The sequence below is a fragment of the Thunnus thynnus genome, chromosome 10 (assembly GCF_963924715.1).
Source record: "Thunnus thynnus chromosome 10, fThuThy2.1, whole genome shotgun sequence".
Taxonomy (NCBI): Eukaryota; Metazoa; Chordata; class Actinopteri; order Scombriformes; family Scombridae; genus Thunnus; species Thunnus thynnus.
Window position 1 is genome coordinate 17,721,378 of NC_089526.1, and position 27,507 is coordinate 17,748,884.

A 27,507-nucleotide genomic window follows, 5' to 3' on the forward strand; every position below is an offset into this window, starting at 1 on the left:
AGCTGTATTGCTGAACAATTTAACATTATTTTGGAAAACATGTACTGTTTGAAATACTAGATAATAACTAAATAACTAAATTGAATTATCAGCTATATGCTACAAATCTTTCTTTCCTTCCATCTTCATTGGCCAAATTTCATATTCATTAAAGCAAATCTATGGGTAAAAAGCCAAACGTGGATTTTACAAAGGAGGTCAAACAGTACATTGATACAATCTGATTCTCCTCTAATCCAAAGGCTGTAAAAACTATGAATATCTTTTTTTTTTTTAAATCTTTGTATGAACTGTAACTCCCTCTAGCTCAGAGTTTGTTTGCACATACGTGTGGATCTCTGGTTTCATGCAAGCACACAGATACACTGTGGTCTGAACAGAATAGATCTTTATTATGAATTGAAATATGCTGACATTTTATGACTTACTACCACATGCAGGAATACAATGTAGTACCCTACTTACAGTACATGCACACTTTAAAGGATAAGTTCACAATTTTTCAAGCGTGTCATAAAACAACCATCAGGCACCCGTATGAAAACTGAGAGAGGTTTTCCTCGCTGTAATCACTCCTCCTGTTCATACTGGCTATTGAAAGATCCCCTTCAAATGTGCTTTCAATGGAGGCCAAAATCCTCCATGCATTTAAAAATAGATCTGAAGCTTATATGAGGCTTCAGCAGTCTGAGTTAGTCATATCAAGTGGATATTTGCCACATTTAGTCTTTTTAGCATAAAACTCCCTCTTTGTGTTTCCTCAGACTGTTTCCCTGTTGAGCTGCAGTGGAAGTATAGTAACAAAAAGAGGGCCTTTGGTGCTAAAAAGACTATAAGATATCTACTTGGTTTGAATAATTTGGATGGCTGAAGCTTCATAGAAACATTTTAATACTTTTTTACACAGAAGGAGGCTTGTGGATTTTGGCCCCCATCACTTACAAGTACATTATGAAGGGATCCGCTAATGGTCGGTATGAACAGGAGAAATAATTATGGCAATAAAAAACAATTTCAGTGTTCATTTGAGCACCTGACTGATGTTTTAAGACAAAACAATTGTGAACCCATCCTTTAAATTGCTTAGTTTTGTATGGCTATTTCAAGAGAATAATATTATGTTTACAACATAGACTGCATAATTGAGATCTGCAGGGAACGTTTTCTAGGAGAGACTAGGTACCAGGTAATTTTAATAGGCTGTAATCTATCACACAGAACATCATTAAAACAATGTTAGTGATTGAGTTGCTAGGCTTGAGTAGATTAATCTGATACCATTTTGTTAAATCAGGATCAACATGAGGATGTAAATATATCTGTGACCTCTTATATATTCTTTGAAGGCTGCTGGAAACTATCGGTCCGACTTGACTGCAGCTTTTTGTCAGTGCCCCCTGCTGCTGCCTGATCCCGTCCACTTTCCAGTCGAGGCGCAGTTCATCCTAAACCAGCCTATTGGTAGATGGCTCGAATGAATCGGACCCGCAGTGCGCTCCAGGGTTCGCGCCAGCTGTGCTCCCTCATCATGTGATGCTGTTGAGCACAGCAGCCACCGCCGGAGCGGCACTGTCAGGACGTGTGTGTGGAATAAAAAAGGTACTCCAAAGACATGTTCATAATCCTTCCAGCGGAGCAAGTTGTCAGTTTTTATTGTAATTTACAGCTTGGCCAAATTAAGACACTTTCTGTGGCTTGGTCTTCGTGATCGCTTGTGTTTTTCCTCCAACTCTTGGATAACTATGTGAGCTTCATGCTAGCTCTATCAACAATCACCCAGTCTGAGCAACAGCAGCAGCGGAGCCACTGAGCCGACGATCATTTCCCACAGCTCCGTATGGATTTGACGTCTGCATACATTGTTGCTTGATGTTTCACAGAGGGTCGATTACCGGTGATTTCGAAGATGGGGGAGCCGTGTGACCTTAAGCACTTGGTAAAGTGAGTATCTCGAGAACCGCGGCGTTACGTTAATTCTGGCAAGCCATCTTACTACACACAAGTAAGACAAAACATCACCAGCTAGCATGCTAGTAACTGTTAAAGCCGGGTGCAGAGGCTCGAGTATACGAGTCCATTATATCCTCAAACGGAAACGTATCTGAAACCCTTCCTGCTAATTAATAAAAATTAGAAAAGTAATGAGCTCTCCACTAGGCAAGAAACCCCGAATTACCGCGACTTTACACATCCGGTAGAGCTCAAAGATCGATAACCAAAATATAAGTTTTGTAGCGTTAGCTCTTTGCTGCTAGTGCGAGAGTTAGCTAACCTAGCTAGCTGCTAATGCTAGTAGAGTTCCTCGGCTAACGTTTTTCGAAACAAATGCGATTGTTTACCTCTGCTGCTCAGCCAAAAAAACTGTTAAACATCACGTCGGCCGCATTTCCAAGCATACACCTGTCGCCGATTTACATTAACATGCATTAATTATACATATCATAACACGAGCTAACGCTATCTTTATAGATGGCCCACGAAAGCTCTGTAAATGTTAGCTTACCCAAGTTAGCGTAGCTGGTTCTGGTAATGTTTATAAACCAGCGTCACAGTCAAATAGCTAAGTTAATGTCGTCTCACCTGACAGCTAACTACTTCTATATATGTTGTACTACTAGTAGTTATTAAAGGTTGGTGAAATATCTCACTAAATTGGGTTTGCTATACATCCTTCACTCGTTTTCACAGTGGGTAGGTTCATTCTTTTAAAGGCCATGTTTTGGCTGCTTTCAGTCCTCCAGCACTGGCCATGCTGTGGCTAGTTAGTTGCTTAATATGTCTCGAACCAGTCGCCGTTTGTTTTCAAGACTGTCGATGTGTTTGTTCACATAAATCCCCATTCAACAGGACACCCTTTGTTTTCTGTAGGCCATTTGCTTGTGCTTTACATGTCTAGTAATGAGATGCATGCTCGCTGCTTGTCCTGCATCCATGTTTTTCCATTGATCCTCGACCATGATGTGCTATATTTAAACCACAGGTGAATGTAACCTTTTGTTTTTGTTGTTGTTGTGATGCTACTAGGTAGAGTAGAGAGTCACACCAGCAGAGAAAAGGGGAAATCTTCGTCTCAGACATATTAAGACGTGCAATGGGCTTCTCTGCCACATTGCAACAATAGATAACAATCTTAGGAATGGACGCCTGTAGAGAAGTCATGAGTACTCGCTTGAAAGCATGGGATACCACGTACTTTTTTACATGGTGCACATATGTATGATGCTTTTTGTGCAAGTCAGTCACACCGTTAAACACATTTATTTAGTATGCCCAACAAAAAGTTGGGTTTCTGCATTTGTAGAACTTGCCTCAGATGTTGATGAATTATAACTGTTCCTGACAGAGTAGCTGTAAGCTTAAATGGATAAACGAGACCCAGTTCATCGCAACCCCTATCTTTCTTTTTGTCAGGTGTGGCGTCACTTTGGAGGGCTCATTTCTCTGATTTGGATTATTCTTGGCCAGCAGCCTCTTCAGGCCTACTAATCCTAGACGAGTTTCTCAATGGACACTCTGCTCAAGTCAGAACTCAGGTATTAGACAGTACAAAATGCAGTTCACAGTGTATGTCTGTTTAAATTAGTTTGATATCAATTTGGGGGGAAAAAATTGTATGGTTAGATTTGTATTTTGTTTTGGATGCCGTCTGTGCACATCTTTCTGGCATCTATTTATTGTTGAAAGGTTTTGATTTCAAGGTTACCCAAAGCCCAAGGTCCTGTCATTATTTATACACTATTAGTTATTTGAACATAAAAAATACAAGACTATCCTCTGCAAAGAGTTTTGGTCTCTTTGGTCTCTTTTTTAATTTAAACGACTGATAACATGTTGTCGTCATATGCTTATTTTTTTTTACCTACTAGTGTGTATATAGTTAGTGTTTTGTGAGGCCACAGACGCGGTGTACATCACAGAAGTGTCTGTGTTAGTAGTATATGATGGCATAAAAGTCTCTGTATAGAAAGTGAAGACAAGTCATTTACTTCCCTTGCATGAACAAAATGACTACATCATTAGTTGATAAATAACTTCAATTTCTGTGATCTAGTAGCACTTGTTTTTATGTCTGTATGGGATCCATGGATGAACACAGTGCTTATATTGGATATTATGTGCGTTTATGCTCAGTGTTTGTTAGCTTAAGAAGTAAAACAGTTGTGCATTATAGTTGGAATAACATGTTTATCTTCGGTGTAATATATTTTTGCAAGGTCAAGCTAAAATGTTGAAGTTCTTGGTCTAATAGGTCCAGTCCATTAATCATTTGATTGTAGACTGATAGTTATAGCTCTTTCTATATAACTGAATGTCACTACAGATTCGTCCCGTTTTGAAGGTCAGAGAGAAAAAGGAAGTCCTAAAGGATTAAATGACCCAATTGTTGCCTAGCATCCATATTGAGCCTACCCTGAGGAAAACACACACTCTTTAATAGAACAAAAAAAGCAACGAAAACCCAATTATTCAAAATCCCTTTACATGTTGAATACTTACACCTATGTGCTTCTTTGTTTTTTGTGATTTATTGCCTCTCCTGTTTTTTTTAAATTGGCAACACCAATTGTTAATCTCAGCAATGTACACTCGCTATATAATGGGAGTTGGAAGTTATTTTACACCCTTATTTTAGGGACAGATAATCTAAATATACTCTTCATTATTGCTTTTGGTGGGAGAGGTCTTCTTACGGTTTGCTATACTTAGGTTGAGGGTTAGATTTACACATGGATGAAATTAATAGAACCCAGCAATAGAAAAATTATAGTCTGTAATCCAAACCTCAGACCACACTTAAAAGTGATGTCACAAAGTTATTGTAACATTGTAAACGTAAACATTCAAATCTGTCATCATCATATTCATATGAGGGGAACAGTGCTAAAATGGTAAAGAGAAGATGTGCAGACAACTGCACAAACAGATTCAGAAAGAATTTGACTGTGCTTTTAATGCCAAAAACCAAAAAGAATAGATAAAACATGACAATATTTTCTAAGGGGCTGTGTAACATTGACGAGACAAGTACACAGTTTTTTAAATGAAACATGAAAAAGTGATATTGAGGGCATCATCTATTGTACAATGCTGCATAATTTTTTGGAGTGTGAAAATTTAAATGGCTAGATGGAAGCAAAAGCAGACTTCTTAAAGTAGAATTTAACTGTACTGTATTTTTTTCTCAGACAAGTGGATTTCTGAATTCAGTCAGTAGGATATAAAAACCTTAGATCTTGAACATTTGTTTTATTCAGCAGTCATCTCACTGTAAGAAAGTCCTGGAGTTAAATATCATGTTGGTAGCTTACACACTCATTCCATTTGAATGGGTTTCCTATGGATGCACAGGTTTTCTTCTACACTAAAGTCATGCATATTAAGTATTAGCAGTGCTCTTGCCATTGCTTTTGAGCAAGGCACTGCACTTATAACTGGAGTCTTAGGCATTTGAGAATGATAATCCACAGCTCCTAAATAGTTATGATGGATCAAATGCAGAGGGGAAATTTCTCAGAACAAAGCTTTTAAGCACTTTCTCTCGAGGTTTGATCTCATGGTTAATGAAATAGTCAAGACCACCAACTACATGCTGAGTATTTATGTAGTTTTAGAAACACTCCAATATTGATAGATTTCTGTAGAGAATACTGACGTATACCATCATCAGCCAATCAAAGCACTATACTGTTACCCTTCTGTTTCAAATAAATTAGAAATGTATGATTTTTATCTAGTTTTCAAGTTACTACTGGCACCTACTCCTTCTTTTCAGTTATTCCAGCGGTCCGTTCTCCATGTAAAACTCTTCAGAAAATACAGTATACTGTATTTGACATCCATAGGTCAGTGAACCTGATAGCCACAGGAGTACGTTGTGTCATTTACCTACCATTTAAATCCATTGCTCTCAGTCAGTGTCTGTTTGTCATTGTACCAAGTTGTGCACATAGCCTACACACATACGACTGATGTGATATGTCCTGAATATCCATTCAGTGAGTTTTGTCCCATGGTAGCCATTCCCCTCATTTCCTGTCACTCTCCACTATTGAATGTCTTGTAAATGACAAAAATGGTTGAGATGATCATCCCGCAAGGTTTCTTTGAGAGTTTTGGTTGCTTTATTCCTCCTGATCATCTAAAAGGTGCTATATGTTCTGTTACATGAACTTTGTAAATTGATTTCTGTCTTTCCTCTTTTTTTATGTTCCTATGAATGGCAGAGAGGAGGGGAGTAGTGCTTCGGTAAGTCTTAACTTAACAAAGCTAATAAGTGTTAATGTCTGCTTTCATTTGAGTATATTGGCAAATTTTCTTATGATATAATTTCAGGTTTTTCTAAAAACTCAGGTCACAGGTTTATTTGTGGTATCTCTTTTATTGTAGGTAAAGGTGGAGGGCCTATCCAAGGCAGCTCTAATCAAAAGCCTGTCCCCTAGAGTTGTGCTATCCAACCATCTCTTGCCTAAAGGGACCAAGATGAAGGTCAACCTAGAGGATCAGGGTCGTCAGAAAGTGTCCTTCAGCTTCGCGCCGACCAAGAAGCCACTGCAGAGCTTGTTCTTCATCCCTCCCAGCCCTGACAAGTCTGTTGCTGAACCTAATGCTGCCTTGTCTCAGTCAGCCTCAGACAAAGGAGGACAGAGTACAGACAGCAAACCTGAGAAAAAGCAGACACCTGTGCTGCCAACATCAATAGCAGAGACACCTTCTCAAACACCAGTCACCTCAGCTACTAAACTGAAAACGGATGTAGCAAAGATGCATTTCAAGAAACAAATTCTCAGTGGATCTGTGACTGAAGAGAAACCAACATCTGTTGTGCCAGAGGAGCCATGCTCCCCTGAACCGCAGGTTCTGCAGAAATCAACAAATAAGAGTGAAACCGAATTCCCAACACCTCAGCCCCAGAATGTTGCCAGAGTCTGCCTCTCTGAGAATCCTCACGTTGAAGCTGCTGAGACAAGGATAACCTCTAGTCTCAAGAAACCCGCTGCGTCCTCAGGAAAAGATGGAGAGAGTTCCAGCAGTACTGAGCAGGATAATAAGGTATACAAAAGGAAAACCAGGTCCCAATCTGATAGTGCTCCCCCTGGCTCAGAATCGGATGGAGATTCAGTCCAGATGTCTTCCAGCCGCAAATCAGTTGACTCCAAAAGTAAAACAAGCTCGGACAGCAGAAGCAAAGCAGTAAAAAAGTCTTCCTCTGGTTCACATGTGGAGGAAAAAGAAAAAAGTTCCTCTAAGCGGTCAGAGAATCATGAACGGTCTTCTAGTTACTCCAAATCAGACCGTGATTCTAGACACACATCATCGCGCTCATCTCGATCTGACAAAGATCGCAGAAGGTCCAGGTCTAGATCACGGTCTAGATCAAGAGGGTCTCGAACAAGTTCATCTCACTCCAAAACAGAGAGATCCAGAGGCGACAGAGGATCACGCTCTGAAAGGTCATACTATCATGATTCTGACCGGAGATCACACAGGAGTTCTCCACGTAGAGACAGAAGACGTTCTCGTTCTCGCACTGACAGAACTCGGGACAGTTCTGACTCTGAAGATGACCATAGGAAGACGCGGACAAGGACAAGTGACTCCAGTAGATCATCCACGCACTCAAACTCTCATAAAGAGTCGAAATCCTCTTCCTACTCAAAATCTGAGAAAGCAGCTAAATCAGTAGATTCTCCTCATTCTTCAGAGTTGGATAAAAGAACACAATCCTCAAAGTCTGAAAGGACTTCAAAGCGGCTGTCAGACTCTGATTCACAGCGCAAGTGCTCTCCTGATCTGGACTCAAGTTACCGTAAGTCTAGCACCCATCATAAGTCAGAGACCAACAGCAAATCCACTTCTTCCAGCCAGCATACCCACTCTCAAACATATGAAAAACGCCAGAAAAGCAGCTTGAGTGACTCTGAGGCAGATCATAAGGGAAAATCACAGGCCCCTGACAAAAGCTCTGGTTCGGAGGACAATTGTAAAAACTCCCAAAAGAAAACCAGTAGACAGGACTCGAAACAGATGACCCCCTCTAGGTCTTCTGTGAAAACCACTGGACATGATAGACAATCAAATGACATTTTTCACAGCCCCAGCAAAGCACCAACATGTGCAGCCACCACAGAGTCTTTTGCTCATAGCAAACATGGCTCTGAATCCCAATTAGATGATACAAACCAGAGAAATGAACAAGGTAATCAGGATGTTCTGGAGATGGTCTCATGCACTGATAAGAGTTTGCAAGAACCATCATCCAACAGGTCAAACGAAACAATATCAGGTCTTGAAGTAGAGAATAAAAATGCCTCAGCTATAAGCTCAAGTGAAAGCCTAAAGCATGTAAATGTTGCCTTGGAAAACTTGACCAACTCTCAAAATAGACCACATGTTAACTCAAATGCAGCAGTCTTAAATTCATGCAGTAGTAATGATCACATAATGTGCAGCCAGGACATGAAAGTTGTTGACTGTTCTTTAGGGCCAAAGTCCTTACTTGATACAGCAGATATAACTGTCACACATGATGCCCAGCAGAACACTAAACCAGAGATTGTTGAGTTGAAGCAAGTTTTGACTGTCAATGACCAGTCTGGCACAAATGCGCCACTCAAATCTGATTTATCATGTCTTGAATCTGAGAATCAGCTGACATATGGCCAGCAAAATGCAGATACTGTTAAAAAGAGCAGCAGTGCTACCAAAAAGTCTCGATGGGATATTGTGGGGCAGGACACCTCAGAGAGTGATACTTCACAGAGAACACTTTGTGCAGAAAGTAAGCCTACTGTTAAAAAAGTGATCTCCGTCAAAAAAATTGAGTTTTCTAAAGACAATAGCCAACAAGACTCTGATATTAAAGACAATACTCTGCAAGAAGTTGAAACACATTCCAAACTGGTGAGGCAGACTGAGATCTCTAAGCAGGAAGTCGGCTCAGACAGCACATCTATGACTGACAGATGCAAAGACCAAAGTGAGCCTTCACTAGCAAGCACCAGCATTGACCACTGTGACTTAAAACGGACTGTTTCTCAAAAAACAAACACAGATGAGCCCCTGCACTTAAATGATACATCACAGGTTGACAAAGCTGCAAAGATGCAGAGTTGGAACGGTGATGATCATGAAGAAAAATCAGAGGACAGTGCTCATAAGAGCAAATTGAATAAAAGAACATCACTCAGTCAGGATGCATTAGGAGGACAGAGTGAGGCCAGTGATAGTGACAACTCAGAGTATGACTCCGATTGCGGAGAGGCTATAAAACGGTTGCACTCAGTGGTGGTGGTGCCAAAGAATTCTTCCCTAACAATGGATTCACAGGACACTGGAGCTTCCCCCAGCAGTCCAATTAATAATTCAGAACTCCAGAATGCTAATATAGCAGCTGGCGTGAATATCAGTGGAATCCAAAATTGTCCTTCCATTGCATTTGGGGAAACCAGTGTGGGTATAAGTGATTCATCCAATGCCAGTATGTTGTGTCAATCCCAGAGTAATATGATTGATAGCACTAGTCACTCGGAGGGTTCCAGCTCTGTTGGTGTCCAGCCTTACACGACTGGTCATATCAGTGCCCATGGAGGTACCACAGATCCTGCCCACAGCCTTGATAATTCCAGACATTGTGAGCAAGGACACAAACAGCATAACGTAAGCAGCAGAGGTGAAAGGATGTACTCCCATTACAAACATGATTTCTCCAATGCTGACAACATCAATGACAAGCACGGGTTCAGTCTGGGTTGGGATTTTTCACAACCAGAACAGCCCAGTAGTACATATCAGCAGCCAGACAGCAGTCATGAGCCACAGTTACCGAACACTAAACTGACAGAAAACTGTCCCAAGGGACAGGAACACAGGCAGAGTAATGCCTCCTGGAACCACCAAACCCAAAACATGCAGAATAGTAGAAAAGCCTACCTCCATGTGCACGAACATTATCAGGACCCTGCAGGTGAAATCCATCCTGACTCGCTCACTAATGACCATGATGACTACAGTGGCGATAAACCATCCAATCTTAGTAAAACAGCTGTTGAATGCAGCGCACCTAACACTCCAGGGTCATCAAGCTTTGTACAAGGTCATGAAATAAGCAGCAACAGCAGGGGCTCTACTGTGCCTGATCCCCCAAGAGAAGACAATTTCAGGCCCCACAGAGGCAGGGGCCCTCCCAAGAAAAGGCGACCAGAAATCGAGTCCGATTCAGACAATGAGGCAGAAGCCGGGCCTGCAGACAAGAGGGAGCGTCAAGGAGATACTGATGTCTCTAAGGAAACTCTTGTCAAAGCTGAGGTGAACCGCCCATCACTCACTCTGCGGGACTTTCAAGACTCCAATAAATGGAAAGACTTGTCCAGGTCTAAAAAAATGCCGCCCTATTTTGACTTGATAGAGGAGAATCTGTACCTAACTGAGAGGTAAGGTGTTGTTCATCTTGATTAACAAAACATCTGATTTTGTTTGGCTTGAGATTTGAAAGTTTTTAAATGTTATTTGCAGAAAGAAGAGCAAATCTCATCGAGATATCAAGAGGATGCAATGTGAGTGCCCAGTGCTGCCCAGAGAAGAGCGTTCAAGGGGAGTATTGGCATGTGGGGAAGACTGTTTAAACCGACTGCTGATGATTGAGTGGTGAGTTGATTATTACTGATAAAGCTGTGACACAGCATGTTATAACTCAATTTTTTAGATAAAACATTTGCACAAATGAAAAAAAGTGCACAATTAGTAGAGAAATCTTGACAAATTATGGTTGTTGCTTTAGCAATAGGGAATCTAGTAACCTGGTGCACCTAATAACAACTAGACAAGATTCGCCATCAATCATACTGTATACAATTCAAATTTGGCAAGTTAATCCTGGAAAAAAAGTGGTATTTTGAAATCAAAACTGTGTAGGAACCTGTTGACATACATGTACTGACTAAAGAATATGAGCTTAATATATTCTCTTTTATTTTGAACTTGTTTCTTCGTAGCTCATCGCGGTGCGTAAATGGAACCTACTGCTCTAATCGACGCTTTCAAATGAAACAGCATGCAGACTTTGATGTTATCCTCACAGAGGACAAAGGCTGGGGACTACGGGCAGCTAAAGACCTGGCTCCGTAAGCCTCTTAGAAGTTTTGGATAAAACACTTTTAAATGTGTAAATGTCATTGTTATTAGAGAATATTATTTTAAGGTTTAGAGGAAGGTTTTTAAGACAAAATGGTAAGTTGTGAGGGTGGTATCATCAACATTGTGGACACAAAAAGCTAATGTGCCAATTGAATAAAATCATTGTGTGGCAGTAGATGTTCTTAAATGTTGAAAAACATTTTCATGACTGGATAATATATCAACTTGCTTGCTTTTATTACTATCTCAGAAACACCTTTGTACTAGAATACTGCGGGGAGGTGTTGGACCACAAGGAGTTCAAAACAAGGGTTAAAGAATACGCTCGCAACAAGAACATCCACTACTATTTCATGTCTCTAAAGAATAATGAGGTAAGTGATAAAATGACACATTGCAATTAATGTGAACATTCAAACTGCAATCTGGTTTAATGGTTTGGGTAAAGTGGCTGGCAGAAATACTTGACATTGCATAATGTCTCTTCAGATCATTGATGCCACGCTGAAGGGTAATTGCTCTCGGTTTATGAACCATAGCTGCGAGCCCAACTGTGAAACCCAAAAGGTACAGTGGCAAAAGAAAGCACTTCAATAATATTCTGTCAGGTTACCTTACTGAAAGTTGACTTACCGGATGATTTTTATCCCATTTCAGTGGACGGTCAATGGCCAGCTTAGAGTTGGGTTCTTCACCACCAAGGCAGTCACTGCAGGAACTGAACTGACATTTGATTATCAGTTTCAGAGATACGGGTATTGTTTGTTTGCAGTTATTAACCCCTCACACTTGTATTTTGTGCTGTCTATGCGTGTGTGAAATCATTGAAGCTCACATAGATATGCTGATAAAGATATGGCTATTTAACCTTTTAACTGATGGTCTAGTCATAGTGATTTCACCATTGTTTTATCTTATCCTCCAGCAAAGAAGCACAGAAATGCTTCTGTGGAGCTCCCAGCTGCAGAGGCTTCCTGGGTGGAGAGAACAGAGTTAGTGTTCGAGCAGCTGGAGGGAGGATGAAGAAAGACCGCAGTCGAAAGAACGCTCTCACCACGGTCAGTTCTTTAAGTTATATCTGAAATTCTTTCGGGCATCTCTTTGAAATGTTTTCAATGGTTTTATGAAGAACATTTTGCTCCACAGGTATGTCAAGTAGAAAGAAAGAACTAAAGTATAACTTGATAAAGTTTTTACAAAAATCACATTACTTGTTCTCAGAACTTTAGTTACTAGTCCCATCCATAATCAACACAGTTAAAACACAAAAGACAGGTTATGAACAGTAATGATAATAAAAAAATAATAATTTTGAATGAGATATATGGAAGGTTTCTTTGAGCAGTAGACAATGGATACATATATAATAAGTTTCCATCATCAATTCATCTGCTGTTTTTTTTAATCTAGTCTATTAAATGTCAAAAATAATGATAATGCCCATTTTAAGTTACTAAAGCCCTGTTTTTAAAGCTGCTTATTTCATGCTTATATCAAATACTCAAAGGTATTTAATTTACAATTACATCAGATTGAAAAGCACAACCAAATCTTCTAGATTACGAAAATAGATTAGATTAAATAAATCATAGAAAAGAAAAGTTGTGATCAACTCTATGTTGATTACTTAAGTATTTGTTTTAATTATACAGTTGACTACAGGGTTAGATTTTTTTAGCATGGTCAATGATGTGTTTAATTCGAAGGCTTTCCTTGATATATAATGCCTCATTAACAGGCTGCCAATAATGGTAAAGCAGTGACACTTAGCTAATCACAACAAAGTACATTACCATGCCATTTGCATAACTCTTTTGACACAATATGGGTGTAGTTGACACTAAATTGTATGATTACCGACCACGGTGTCTATATACCAGTTTCCCCAAGACAAATGTGTATTGTTGATGATAACCTCACATTATCCTTCCTCAGGTTGATGAGGAACTGGAGGCATTACTGGAGAATGGAGAAGGCCTGTCTGATGAGAAACAGGTGGTGTCCCTCTGCAGACTTATGGTCCGAGTGGAAAACATGGAGCAGAAACTCATCTGTCTAAAGCTCATACAAGTACGACTTGAGCGACTGAGTTTTACAAAATATTGTGTCTATATTCCTGATGTGATTTGTCTTGCATGGTTATCATTTGCAGTAGATAATGACATGTTTGTGTTGCACAGGATACTCAAAATCCGTCATGCCTGAAGCAGTTCCTGGACCATCATGGATTGTCTTTGCTGTGGATTTTCATGGTTGAGCTTTCTGAAGCTAAGGGCAACAGTGCTAATAACATCAAACTGCAAGTAGAGGTGAGATATGTCATTGACTTACCGTTAAATAATTTATAATGTGGTCACATCTTATTGAAATACCAAGAAACCCACAGAGCATATATGGTCATACACACTGCCATTTGCAATTTAATCACTGATAATTAATTCTGTTTACAGATCATGAAGACCTTGGCTGTGCTACCGATCTCTACTAAGAACATGTTGGAGGAGAGCAGAGTCCTGACTTTCATTCAGCGATGGGCTCAGACAAAAACACTCCCTCAGCCTGCTGAGATGGATGGCTACTCTAGCGAGAACACCTCCCGTGCTCAAACGCCTCTCAACACCCCTGATGGTTCCTCTGCCAAACTGGGACCAGAACTGGATGGTGACACCTCCAAACCGGCTGTGTACCGTCGCCTTAAAATCATCAGTGAAAACAGTCTGGATAGCGCACTCTCTGACGCCAGCAAAGCATCTGATGGGAAGGAAGAAGAAGAGGAGGAGGATGATGATGAGGAGGAAGATGAATCTTCACAAGGAGGAGTTCCTGATGACAAACAGTTGAAGCCAGAGCCAGCGGGTGGAGCTGCAGATCCAACGAAGGAAGTAACGGAAGAGTCAGTCAAAGAGGTCAAAGAGGAGACACAGGAAGAGGCAGGAATGAGTTCAAGCAGCCAACACCAACCTCAGACTGAGGAGGTTAAAGACAAAATGGAATTGGATTTGGAGAAGAAGGACATTGAGATGAAAGAAGACACAAGTGATGGTCTGAAGGAAGAACCTGAGGTGCCAAAAGAGCCTAGTGAAGAACAGGAGAGTGGGGAGGAGCAGACCAGTCAGGCAGTGTCAGAAAAGGCTGAATTGGAAGGAGGCGATCCCACTGTTAAAGTTCACGAGCCAGAGAGTCAGTCTATCCAGAAAGATGTTGCTGATCTTCCACCTGAACAGCCCTCAGAGCAGATGGAAGTCCAGCAGTCAGAGACACAGGAGCCTGAGAAACCTCCTCCTGACAGTGAGGCGCAATCTGGTGAATCTACTACTGAGGCTCCCCCTAGCTCTGAGACCCCAGACGCCAGTATGCCCTCTGAGGTCAATATGTCCTCTGAGGTCACAGCAGCACCTGTCGACCCATCAGTGATAGGAACTCCCTCTCAGGATGAAGAGGAAGGTGTATCAGATGTGGAGAGTGAAAGGAGTCAGGAGCCCCAACTTAGTGCTTTGGATATTACTGGCATGGCTGCCAGGCTTCTGGAAAGCTGGAAGGATCTGAAGGTGAGTTCAAATAGCAGACATTGTCAGACAAATGTAAAAATGTAAAGTATTAACCATTTTTCTGTCTGTAATCTGGTTGCTTGCTATGTATTCTAGTGTTTAAAGCCAAATTATGCTTGTCCTTTCAGGAGGTGTACAGGATACCAAAGAAGAGTCAGGTGGAAAAGGAAGCGAATGGTAAGTTTATTCCAATGCTTATTGTAGACCTGGCAATTATTTTTGTATGGTTTTGACTAATCAAATTGTCTCAACACAGACCGCAGCCGAGATCGAGAAACAGCTTTGACACCACGCACCACTTCTGGTAGCAGAGAACGTGAAAGGGAGCGAGAAAAGGAGAGGGAACGCGACAGAGACAGAGATTATGACAGAGACAGGGATCGAGAAAGGGATCGAGACAGGGATCGAGACTGGGACAGGGACAGAGACAGAGAAAGAGACCGGGACCGGGACCGGGATCGTGATCGCGATCGAGTTTCTGACAAAACTCCGCGCAGTACCGAGAGACGGAGGAGACGCTCCACATCTCCGCCACCCTTATCCTATGAGAGGAGCAGCCGACGCACCGAGGAACGGTAAGTATTGTTGTGGATCAGGCACGTTGAAGATTGCATCTTCCAAGCATAGTGTATACCTTTACACAGCTGTGTATCTTAGAAAAGTTTGTGCTTTGAATCATTGTTTTGTCCTCTGTATTTTTAAGGTTTGACCCATCTAACAGCAACAAGACACCGAGGGGAGTTGGTGGCAAGGAGCGCAACAAGCTGTCCACAGAGGAACGCAGAAAGCTGTTCGAGCAGGAGGTTGCTCAGCGGGAAGCCCAGAAACAACAGCTTCAACAGCAGCAGCAGCAACAGCAGCTCCAAACTATGGCTTATGACCCTGCGTTGGCCTATGCGTCCAGCCCTGGCTTCATCACCTACCCTCCTGGTTATCCCATCCAGACCTTTGTGGATCCCTCCAACCCCAATGCAGGCAAAGTACTGCTACCTACCCCTGCGGTTGAGCCCACCATGAACTATGAACAGACTCCTCCCCAGCGTCTCATCTCCGACCTCAGAATGTCCTCTCCATCCTCCACTTCCCAGGCCACTCCAGTCTCAAGTATCTCTCAGCACATCACCACCACCAACCTCGCCACTGGCAACCCCCAGCAGTATGCCCAGCCAACTGTAGCAGCCCAGGACGGAGGGGTAGCTGTCCTCTCTGTACCTGCCCAGACGGCCCCTCAGGTACAGAGCCAGCAGAGTTACACCACTCTCTGGGACCCCACTACTCAGCAGGCTGTAACTGTGCAGACCCAACCAGCACAGCAGTATGCCGCATCCCCAGCAGCAGCTCAGACACAAACAGCCATCTATTACCAGGGCCAGCCATGCCAAACCATCTACAGCATCCCCACTGCCTACCCTCAGGCCAACACTCCCGTCATACAGGTAGGGTGCCAATCACAATGCTGTTGCTCTGGTTTTATATTCTTGATTGTACTGTACTTTCATGTTGACTTGTCTGTGTAAAAAATGCTGTAAACCACAACTAAATGTATATTTGTTATAAATGTTTAGTACCCTTTATGTTAAGGGTTTAAATATTTAAAACCCTTATGGTTGGACCCAGTCAGTACGTTAGTATTAGTATATTTTCCAGCAGATTATTTTGCAAAACCAGAAGCAGTGCTGTACAGTATAAAAAATAATGTCATCTCACCTCATTCGCTAAATAGATTTTAAATAAAACAACATTTTCAAGTGATTATCTGTATTGAATTAGGAACCTCGTATCAACCTTATTTGATTTCTGTGATGGTTAGAGGACTTGTCTGATCTGATTGTACTGTGTGTTTTTTGAAGGCGTACACTGAGCCCACAGCCGGCTACCTGCACGGCCAGCCTGTGTATCCTGGTCATCAGCAGGGAGTGGTGGTGCAGCAGGGAGGCACCGTCACCACCATTGTCACATCCCAAACTGTCCAGCAGGTAACATATTCAATCTAAATCTCTAAAGCACACGGAGTAAAGAAAAAACTGCTCCTAATCTCAAACAGATGACTAATGATTTTTTTTAAAAGACCTCTTATAATGGTGTCTTTATATCAGGTAACTTGATGCATTTCCAGTTGAAAGAGGATGATTGTACATGATGAAACACAGTGAGGGATTATTCTAGAGCTGCAATGATTGATCAATTAAGCAATTAGTCAATTGGCAGAAAATATATCAGCAACCATCTTACTAATAGATTAATCGTTAAAGTCATTTTTCAAGGAAAAATGCCTGATTTGATGAAGAATTGACTGCTTTTCTTTGAGCTCTAGAAATTTTTCACTGGCATTTACAGTGTTCTCTGATGTTTTATTCATCAAATGACTAATCGATTAATCAAGATAATTATAATCTTGTTAATCGATAATGAAAATAATCATGAGTTGCGGCCCTAGATTATTCACAACTGTAAACTATTGGGGTACTAGGTAAGGAGAGTAAGGTAGTTTCAATAGATAGGAGAGGCAGAGGGGATAGGATTGCTAGATATTTGCGAGGGTTTTATTGGTTAAGGTTAATTAGGGTTTGGGCAGCATGAGCAGTGGCAGCATAAACAGTTATGATCGTGCAAAGGTTTTCCAGGAAGCTAAAGGATCATTTTTAGAAATCCATATTTTGCTACATGAGGTTTTAGGTCTCAGTGTGGCCACAAGGGGGTAGTGTACATCTAAATTATGCAGCTTTTAAGAGCTATGTGGGTGGAAGACCTGTCTCATACAATGTCGCGACCTGGAAAACCTGGAAAACAGTTGACCAATTTTCCAGTCATGGAAAACACATGGAAAATCAGAGAAAAAGTTAAATGTCCTGGAAATCTTGTGTTGTCCTGGGAAATTATTTCAAAATTCTCCTTTTTTCTTTAGCTGAGAATGAACTACTAGACTATCTATCAGAGCTCCCCAAAGCGGTTAACATTGCCATCTGAAAGGGCTAAGTCATGTTCAGGATCACATTAATGTTTAAATGGTAGTTTATGGATGAGAGTATTTTGAATAGGCTGCTCTCAGTTATGTTGTGGAAACGCTATGAACACAATCCCAAGTCATGTCACATAGTAGAACATGCAGGTTGGATGACATTACAACTTAAGTGGCTGAAACTCTGAATAATGTAAGTTACATTATCCTTCAAATGTAAATATTAGTCACCGCTGGCTTGTTACTGTGGTAGTTTTTATTAGGTTTATAGATTAATGTTGCTTTCTTCCCAATTTGTTTTAAATGGTTGAATAATGTTAAAGTGGTTAGCAGGTTGGGTTCAGTTGCTAAAGTTGACGTGCTTGCTAGCTTGTTTTGCCTGCAAAGGTTTAAGGTTTATGATTCAACTCTGGCCAGGAGCAGTGGTTTCAAATGTGTGTTGGGCATTGTTGAGAGAGTTGGATAATAATGAATGGAAAGCTGTGGTCAAAATAATAATTGGGGGCCCAACTGTATGTGAGTCAAACACCGGTTAAATACAGGCTAATGGTACTTTTTTTACTTTGGTTGCATTGTCTCTTCAAACGCAATGCTGCATTATTAAGGTAAAATGGACCATGACATATTTAACTTTTTTAGTGGTAGCTCACAGTGGCCATGATTAGCTTTGTTAAAGACTCCATTTAATATTACTAATAAAGAGGTTTACGTATGGTGTGATAAACTGATAAGGGTCAGTGGCAGTTAATAATCCAAGCAAACTCAACTACCTTTAGGTATGTAAAGTTCAGTTTAGATTTGTCAGTAGGCAAAATTCTAGGCTACTATTTGTGTTATTGGTGTTCAGGCTATTCAGTTATTGAAGGCAGCAATGGCTAATATAATTCTTCAGAAAAAAAGGGATTCAGGTTGTAAATTAATAATAATGATGATAATACATTTTATTTACATAGCACTTGCCAAGCATAGAGCACAAAGGGCTTTCCAAAAGAAAGAAAATACAATACAATGATGGAATACTAGAAAAAATAAAAATATATCAACAATATTAAAACAGCGTTAAAACAAGGCAAGAAATAAAAAAACATCAGCAAGAAGAGAGGGTTATGCCTGTATAGTGATATGATTCTATAACACTTGTCCTTTAATTACAGGAGTGAGTGACAGAATGTCAGGAAGACAGTTCAAGAATGAGTGGAAAGAAGACCCTCAGTCCCCAAGGGACTGGTTAGGGGAAGTATCAGGAGATGTGCATAGGGCATATTGCAAGTTTTGCAAGAAGTCTTTTGATGTCGGTAGTATGGGCATCTCAACACTGAAGAATCATACATGAGGGCAAGGCCATGTCAAAGTTGCTGGACAATTAAACAGTAGTCCCTTTTACACAGTCTGATCAAGGCAGGAATGCTGTGCCTTTATTCCACTTAGCTGTTCTGTATAAAAGGTACAGACACGGAGTGGGGGGGCAGAGTTGCTCCGCCAATAAGCCGGCTGCAGAGGTAGTCACAGAGCCAGATCAACATCTGTGTAAAAGGGAAAGCTGGCACAGTGAGACAGGGAGCTGACGCTTTTGTGTTACACATCACACCTCTGATTCGCTGGAACGCTGGCATGATATCTAAAAGCACACATGAGGGCGGCATTATGCCGACTTTGTTTGGTTCAGTGTAAAAAAGCAAAGGCGGCTTAATGACAGATCTTCTTTATGGCTATAATGTGGGATATCTGTATAAAAGAGCCTAAAGAGAGAAAAATAACACATTTCTTGAGGGTGACACCTTCAAAAACACAGGAGAGGGAAGTAGCTGTCCAACAAACCAAGAGCCACAAATAGCCACTCTACATAAGGAAAGTGGCAGTCATGGAGGCACAGCATTACAAGTGTCCAGTACAAGTAAACAGGGAAAAAGCTCAGTAGCACAAGGCAACTCAGCATTTTTTTTTAAGCCAAGCCATGCTTGAAGCAGAGATTCATGGGGTAATCAAGATGGTCATGTCCCACCACCCATTAAACTCCAGCTCTGAAATGTCTGTCATTGTTTGTAAGATGTTGCCAGACAGTGAGATTGCCAAACAGTTTTTAATGTGGTGCAACAAAATTGGCTTACTTTATATGTTTTGGCTTATGTCCCTTTTTCAAAGAGTAGGTGATCTGAAAGATATAAGAAAAGTGCAGTGCTATGTAGTCTTGTTTAAAGAATGGCTAAATAAAGTGACGCAGACAGAACAGATGGATATTGTTGTGCAGTACCAGAGCTAAATGTCAAGGGAAGGCAGCTGTGCATTATTTTGATTCAGAATTTATGGGACACCATCAAGCAGAGAAGCCTTTGGAGAAAATCGAGAGCCCTGTCACCACTTGATCCTAATAAGCACTTGCAGGTCTCGATGGATGGGCCTATGGTCAACTGGAAGTTTCTGAGATTATTCCAAGCGGAGGAGAGCCAAGTGGACCTGGAGGACGCGCCAAATATTATCAATCTGAGAAGTTGTGGTTTGCATGTTGTGCAGGGAAGCTTTCAAAATGGAGAGAAAGAAGCAGGCTGGAAGGTGGGAGATGTACTGAGAGCTCTTTTACAGTTGTTCCATGACTCACCAGCAAGGTGAGATGACTTCATTGAGGTGACCAAAACAACAACATTTCCTCTGAAGTTCTGTGTACATTGATGGGTGGAAAACTTCGCAGTTACCAAGCGGGCAACAGAAGTGTGGCCAGCAGTGCAGGAGTACATCAGCAGCCACAAGAAACTTATGAAAAGTAATGTGCCATCACCCGCATCCTACTGTACAATAAGAGGCCACTGATGACCCTCTTTTTTAGGCTAATCTCCAGTTTTTTGCATTTGTTGCTAGACAGCTTTTTTGGAGACATTCCAGACAGATACCCCAGTGGTGCCTTGTTTAGCAAAGGAGCTCCAGTCCACCCTGAGAGCCTTGCTGTCACGCTTTATCAAAAGGGAAGAACTGGAGAAGATAAAGATCCCGTCCAGCTGCTGAAACCGGACCCACAATACAAAGCAATCCATGTGCCACTCAAAACAGCTGGACATGGGATTTGCCACAAAGGAAGCTTTGGAGAAGGCATATAAAAAGCTCCAGGAAAATCCAGTGAATATACAGGTGATCAAGAAAGAATGCGTCTCCTTCCTTGCTGTGACATGCAAGGAAAATCATGGAGAGAAGTCCTCTTATGTACCCGGCAGTGCGGCACATGAGCTCCCTTGACCCTGTGACCATGGTAACAGAAGCTGAAAGTGCAATTGTAATATTTCAGAAATTCCTACAGGTTTTCCTCAATGCGGGATGGCACACTGCCTCCGAGCGTGACAAAGTTCTTGCTCAGTGTAAAGCATTCTCCTTGCATGTCAGTGCAAACCATAAAGCAGAGCTCCAAGATTTTGTTTACAGCTGCAGGCTTGATGAATTTCTGGGAAAATTTGTTAGTGGCAGAGCTGAGTATGCAGCATTGTGGGACCTAATGAAATGTCTTCTCACACTGTCTCATGGACAAGCTGCAGTAGAAAGAGGGTTTTCTGTCAACAAGGATATGGTTGTAGAAAACCTGAAGGAGAGGACTCTAGTAGTATTGCACTTGGTCCAGGATGCAGTGGCTGAGCATGCAATAGATGAAGCCCTGCCAAAAGACTGCATTCAACACAGCAAAGGAGCAAGGGTGAGTGCAGTACCTGGAGGATGAAAAGAAGAAAAATGACCAAATTGTTAATGAGAAGAAAAGAAAGGAGCTCCATCATGAAATGACAAATGTCAAAGCAAAACAGCAAAGAATAATCAAAACGATGCAGAAAGAGTCAGACATAATGGTAGTCAGGGCAAAGAAAAAAACAGGATTTCACATTATTGTCAATATCAAATGCCTATCGCAAAGTGTTACAGAGAAAAGGGAAGAGCTGGCAGCTCTAGCCAAAACTCTGGCAAACCTGCAGCAGAGTGTCAAGAGACCACACTAAACTCAATGAAGAACTTTTTTATTTGAATGTGACATTTGCTTTGTTTTATATTGACCACTTTGCAGGATGAATATCCATGATACAGCAGCTATATTTTGAGTTACTTAAAAATTAATGTTTGTGGCCGTGGACATTTAGATGTTATTCAGTTCTATGTAGGCCAATTTATGTGTATGTACTTTTACCTAGCCTTTTTTAGAGAAAGAGACAGGAGAGAAAGTAAGAGAGAAAAGAGAAAGCTGAGGTGATAGTTGCCTAAACCATCATTGTATCTTGCTTGTACTAATAAAGTGAAGTGCTGTACATCTGCAGGTGTGTTTGCATTATTCTATGATCAATTTGTCATAATTTTTAAGCATGTAAGAGATAATTTCATAGATAAGTTATAGCCATAGACTGCACATCTTTTTAAATCAGACTTCCACAGAGAGGAACATATTAGTGTATGGTGCGATCCCTGTCTGTCATACCGGCTAGATCATCACTGAAAATGTCCTGGAAAAGTCCTCGAAAATGATCTCACGAAAAGAGTGGGAACCCTGAATGAGAAATTGCCTTTTAAGATGTGACTAAATCTTGAAGAAATTAAGGAAAGGGCTCAGTGGTTCCCCACTTGTAAATAAGAATCTAAATACTACCACGTATGACTTTAAACCACAGTCATCATCAGTAATAAAGCTCATATGAATCAATTTCTCGCAGCAAAACCCAAGAAAAATTGTGGGTTTTTATAAGGATGCGTTGATTTTCTGTTGGAACTTATTCCCCATGTTCTTCTCTTCTCCAGGAAATGATTGTACCCAACAATGTGATAGACCTGCCTCCCCCATCTCCCCCCAAACCCAAAACTATTGTCCTACCTCCCAACTGGAAAGTGGCCCGGGACCCTGAAGGAAAGATCTACTACTACCATATTGTTACAAGGTTGGCATTGCCATGTTTCTGTCTTAGTGTGTGTGTTTATGTGCTTCCAGAAAACCTCTACATGTATTTCCACCTCATTATTTCCCTCTGTACATTAGGCAAACACAGTGGGACCCTCCAACCTGGGACGGAAATAGTGACAACACTAGTGTGGACCATGAATCTGAGATGGACCTGGGAACACCCACTTACGATGAGAATCCTTCCAAGGTGAGCTTTTAGAAGCAATGAATGAAACATAAAAGATGTGTAATAGTAATGCGCTTGATTTGTGGGTTTTTTTTATAGTACCAACACATAAAATTAAAGAATTTAAATAAAACTTTTTTCGTTTGGTTCTCAGAAAGTTTGTGCTTGGATGCAAAACATGATTATAGTGTTTGTTCCTTGAGGTAATTGAAGATGCTGCACTAGTGATTACTTTCAGCTGTGCGTCAAGGGAAAAAAAAAAGAAAAAACTCTTCAGAACGACACCATATTCAGCGAGCGTGATGACCTTGCCGATGACTTCTCCTCACAAAATGGCTTCATCAGAACCTACACGGAGACAAAGACTTGAAGAGAGAATGCACTCACCCAGCCCCCTGCTCAGCTGTCTGTCCCTTTGCCTCAAGGCTGTAAAGGGAGGAGTGACTCTGCTCATCTCCTCTTCCTCTGCCTCGTTTGTTTTCCCTCTTCATTTTTATCCTGACTTTGAGGATAATGGGAACCATCTGGAAGACCTAGCATTCGTTTATTTGCGGTTTCTTTTATTATTGTCCAACTACGCGAGTGTCCCTTTTGTCTCTTTAAAAAGATGTAACAGAGTTGCAAAAAAAGCATCATAACTGAGATGGAGAGATCCTTTTTTTTCATGCAACGTTTCCCGCCAAGAACAGCTACAGCGTCATGGACCATTTCCCAGCATGTGTTTAGATAGTGGTGGTGTCCACATGCAACACTTTAAACTATGGCACATAGTCTTTGTTTATAAACCGTTCTGTTTCACCGTCTCTGGATTCCTGTCCCTGGCACACTGTGTGTGAATCTTTTGTGCTTGCATTAATTCCTCACCACTTTGTTGTGGGCACAGCCAGTCAGCTGTTGACTGCTTGCGTTTTTTGTTGGAAGGGTAGGGCCAGAGAGGCAACATCCTGGCAGGATATCCTGCTTTGTGTCAAGGAGCTGGTGAGCAGGTGCTGTTTGATACCCCACTGACCTTGATAGCTACTGTTCTGCAGGCAGTTGTCACATTCAATCAAACCGGTGCACGGGTTTGGCCTCGCTTGTGGTTTTAATTTTTTAGAACTTTACCCCTCTGCAATTCTGGATTAGCCAGTATGATATAATAATAATAATGTCTTGACAAAGTAATGAAGGAATTTAATGGGAGTTCATGACAGGTTGCACTTGCAAAGCCAAGGATTTAATGTAAAGCCAACTATATTTCTTCGATAACAAATCTTTTCATGATATCATTAATTTCTTTTACTGTTTTGTTTTTTTTAACAGTTCTCCACAAAGACAGCTGAAGCAGACACTTCCAGTGAACTGGCAAAGAAGAGTAAAGAGACATTTCGCAAAGAGGTGAGCCAGAGTCTGCTAACACATGTTTTATGTCCTGTTATTTGATGTTTGAATTTTTTAACCGATTAATTCTCTTTTTTGACATGTCTCTATGTGTTTGTGTTACTCAGATGTCCCAGTTCATTGTGCAATGTCTAAATCCTTATCGGAAGCCAGATTGCAAACTGGGTCGCATCAGCAACACAGAAGACTTCAAACACCTGGCTAGAAAGGTAAGACAAAACAATAAGATGTTTGCACGTGCAGTTAGAACGCCCGCAAATGCAGAGAAACTTTCAAACATTTCCTGGCCTCTACGTGGTGAGCACACAGTGAAAATATCGGTCAGCTTTTAACTTAAAAGGAAGCGTTTTTCAAAGTTCTCCCTCAAACCAGAACTAAAATAGTTGAGCTCCCACGAATTCTTTCTCCGGCCAAATGTTTTTGTATTCTGCCTCTGGAAGAGACTAAAAACACATTGTACATGTAAACTATTATCTCCCTCTCTTTTGTTTTACTCGTTCATTTCTAAAAGCTCTTTTCAGCCAGCATTTCTTCAAAGGCTAGCGTTCTTTTTTTCCCCCATGGTTCCCCTGGTGCGTCCATGGATTGTGTATGTGGGGAGTGGTTTGTACTGAGTGTCTCTCGGACATACCAGGACTCTGAAGACATGGGCACGACAAACAAGAGAGACGAGTTTAGCTTCGCTCATTTAGAGATCGAGTTTTATTGTCTCAAATTGAATAGAGCAGAGTCGCTTTAAGAGTATTAACCATCCACCCACACCACCACAACTTATATATACATTGTAATTATATCATTTACCGTCTGGTGACAAGAAACATGTCTAACTCTCTCCTCATCTATCCCCGTTCTTCTAGCTAACTCATGGAGTTATGAACAAGGAGTTGAAAGCTTGCAATAATCCTGAGGACCTTGAGTGTAACGAGAACGTGAAGCACAAGACCAAGGAGTACATCAAGAAGTACATGCAGAGATTTGGCTCCGTGTACAGGCCCAAGGAGGACACAGAGGTGTACTAGCCTCAGAGGCCGCAGACGTTTCACTCCGCTCTATAACACAGGAGAAGCACAGATTTGCCTTTCCGTTCACTCCTTCGTGTATGAACTGGCCAGCCTGAACCGTGAAGTAGTTTCTTACGCATATTTATGACTTAAATTATGCACTGCTGCCCAAGAAGCTCTCCAGGCCCCATGGATCGCGTAGGAGCCCTATGATTCTGACTGTTGGAGACTCAAGCGTCACTGAACCGACCGAGACTCCAGGTGCAGTGTTCTCAAAGGACAACACTGAGGGGTGCTACAGAGACTAATGTTTTCACTGACTGTTTGATTTTTAGCATTTTTGTTTTTTTTCCATTTGTGGCTCTTAAATGTTCCCGAGATGATCACCTCAATTCCACTTTTTAAACTCGTATAGACCTGAGTGAGAATTACTCGACAGAATCTGCTTTGGTATGATATTTATCAAAGTTTCTTTGTTACTTTCCACTGTTTCAAATGGATCAATGACAGAACAGTCCAGTCCCACCTCTTGTTTTTCTTGTGCACGCTTTCAAACCCCCCCTTACCCCCCCCCGCCACTGATTCTGTATCTGGTGCTGCTTTTTAACTGGACTGTGGAGGTCCAAGCTTCCACTCCTCAAACCCTGCCTTCTAACCACAAGACTTTGGAGCCTCTGTCGTTTTATGAATGCATGATGTAGGCTGAGGTCAGAGTGGTATCCTTATGGAAATTCCTTCATTTTCCATGTCTCCTGCTACATGTACTGGGATGAGCTTTTTACTTACAATACACTTAGGGATCTCAGTGAACAGCAGGTTGGCTGTTAGTGGTTAGTGATCAATATTTCCATGTCTTTTTTATCAATTTATGTATAATAACGGGAGCAGGGTTTGAATGCTATGTTTGATGTGCTGTTTAGCTGTGTATCAATCCCCCCCCCCCACTTCCTGTTCAACTCCTCCTCCCAGTTTGTTCCGCCCTTGTTTCTTCTTCTTACAGGAATGACGCTGAAGATGAAGGTTGTAGCATTGCAGTTTTAACAGTTTCTTAACATCATGTGTGTTCTCGTTCTTTTTTTTTTTCTTTTTTTTTTTTACCACTGTTAGTCTGAGTTAGACGTTATAGAGACACTTAGGCCGGCCTTGCTTCACAAACTTATTCATTTCCGAGATTCTTCCTGGTGTCAAATTAGTTTCATTAGCATTAGGTTGCCAATCTGTTGCAGCCTATGAAATTGCATTAAAGTTCCAACATATGTACATTGCTTTATATGTGAATATATTGAATAGTAGTTTTTGGGAATGTTTAAATAAGCAGAAACTTTGTAAAAGGAATATCATTTCATGGTTGAAAGTGTAAATACCTGTAATATTACCGAAGCTGCACGCAGGAGAGTAGGGTCAGGGAGCACAGTGAAGCCCACCCATCCTCACCAGCTCAACCCTCCTGATGCAGTTCCCAATTCAGTCTGTCAAACTCAAAACTCCACTGACACACAGCGCTCTATTTTATTTCAGTGGTGGGGGAGACTTTCATGTGTTTCTCTTTTTTGTTTGTTTCTTTGTTTATTATTATTTTTCTATGTACAAAGTACGTTTCACCCTACTCTACTGTAAGTATTGTGTAAGCACATTGTCATACCGAGTGTACAAACATTTTAAAAAGATAATAAACCTTTTTTGTAAAATTATTTCCCTTTTCCCTGCCTTGTAGCGGAAACCGTTTTGCTTGGGTGTCAGTTAAATAGACTGGAGCAGATATAAGCAAACGTGACTGACCTCTGTTACATGATTAACTGCTGAGTGCACACCCAATCCCATTTTAGGTTGGCTCACTCCTCTAAGAAGGGGCGCACATGGCATGAATGCATGTACAGCACATAACGCAGCGTCAGGCCAGATGTTTGGCCCTAGTAAAGGGAATCAAAGTGATCAACTGCCTTCATTAGAGACGTTCAGTGCACTCTAAATATGGAGAGCCATGACAAGTGGAGAGAAGCGCTGCTGTGCTTCCCCTCTCTCCTTCTTCCTTAGTCCCAACCCCCCTCCCCTCCCAGCATATGCACATTCCGCAGCTCCATGCCTGTGTGCTCCAGACCGCAGTTAAGCAGTCCCGTCTGGAGTGTGTGACGGCATGTAACGCTGCCCTAGGCCATGCAAGATGCCTGCTCCCACTTAGAAGTGAAGGCAAAGAGATCATTAACAGATTCAAGTTGAGAACAGAGCAGCAGAGGGGGAAGCAGGAATCAGATTGTGCCTCAGAGAGAAAGGGGAAACTTTCCTCCAGAATATTTTGGATGAAACTATTATTTTCATTTCACCCTCAAATTATTAAATACCTCTTAACTGATTTCCCTCAAGGTTTTGGATAGGAAATGTTCTTATACACTAAATCCCCCGATAAG

General features: G+C 41.4%; 1 protein-coding gene across 6 annotated transcripts; it reads left to right on the forward strand.

Moving 5' to 3' along the window:
- The first annotated feature begins 1,232 nt into the window (after positions 1 to 1,232).
- On the forward strand, positions 1,233 to 26,793 carry setd2 (SET domain containing 2, histone lysine methyltransferase). 6 transcript variants are annotated; one of them, XM_067601654.1, is made up of 22 exons: positions 1,236 to 1,941; positions 3,412 to 3,533; positions 6,225 to 6,246; positions 6,388 to 10,430; positions 10,513 to 10,644; positions 10,992 to 11,120; positions 11,384 to 11,507; positions 11,623 to 11,700; positions 11,791 to 11,888; positions 12,059 to 12,191; positions 13,069 to 13,203; positions 13,314 to 13,442; positions 13,584 to 14,681; positions 14,810 to 14,858; positions 14,938 to 15,256; positions 15,385 to 16,117; positions 16,532 to 16,657; positions 22,396 to 22,532; positions 22,631 to 22,742; positions 24,024 to 24,098; positions 24,209 to 24,310; positions 24,959 to 26,793. In XM_067601654.1, the coding sequence occupies exons 2-22, from the start codon at positions 3,505 to 3,507 to the stop codon at positions 25,118 to 25,120; spliced, it is 7,965 nt and encodes a 2,654-aa protein (XP_067457755.1). In that variant the 5' UTR covers positions 1,236 to 1,941; positions 3,412 to 3,504; the 3' UTR covers positions 25,121 to 26,793. The 6 variants fall into 6 exon arrangements, with proteins under 6 accessions (XP_067457759.1, XP_067457755.1, XP_067457756.1 ...); XM_067601655.1 differs by having other exon boundaries at positions 1,236 to 1,599; XM_067601656.1 differs by lacking the exon at positions 1,236 to 1,941 and adding an exon at positions 2,015 to 2,980.
- Positions 26,794 to 27,507: the final 714 nt, after the last annotated feature.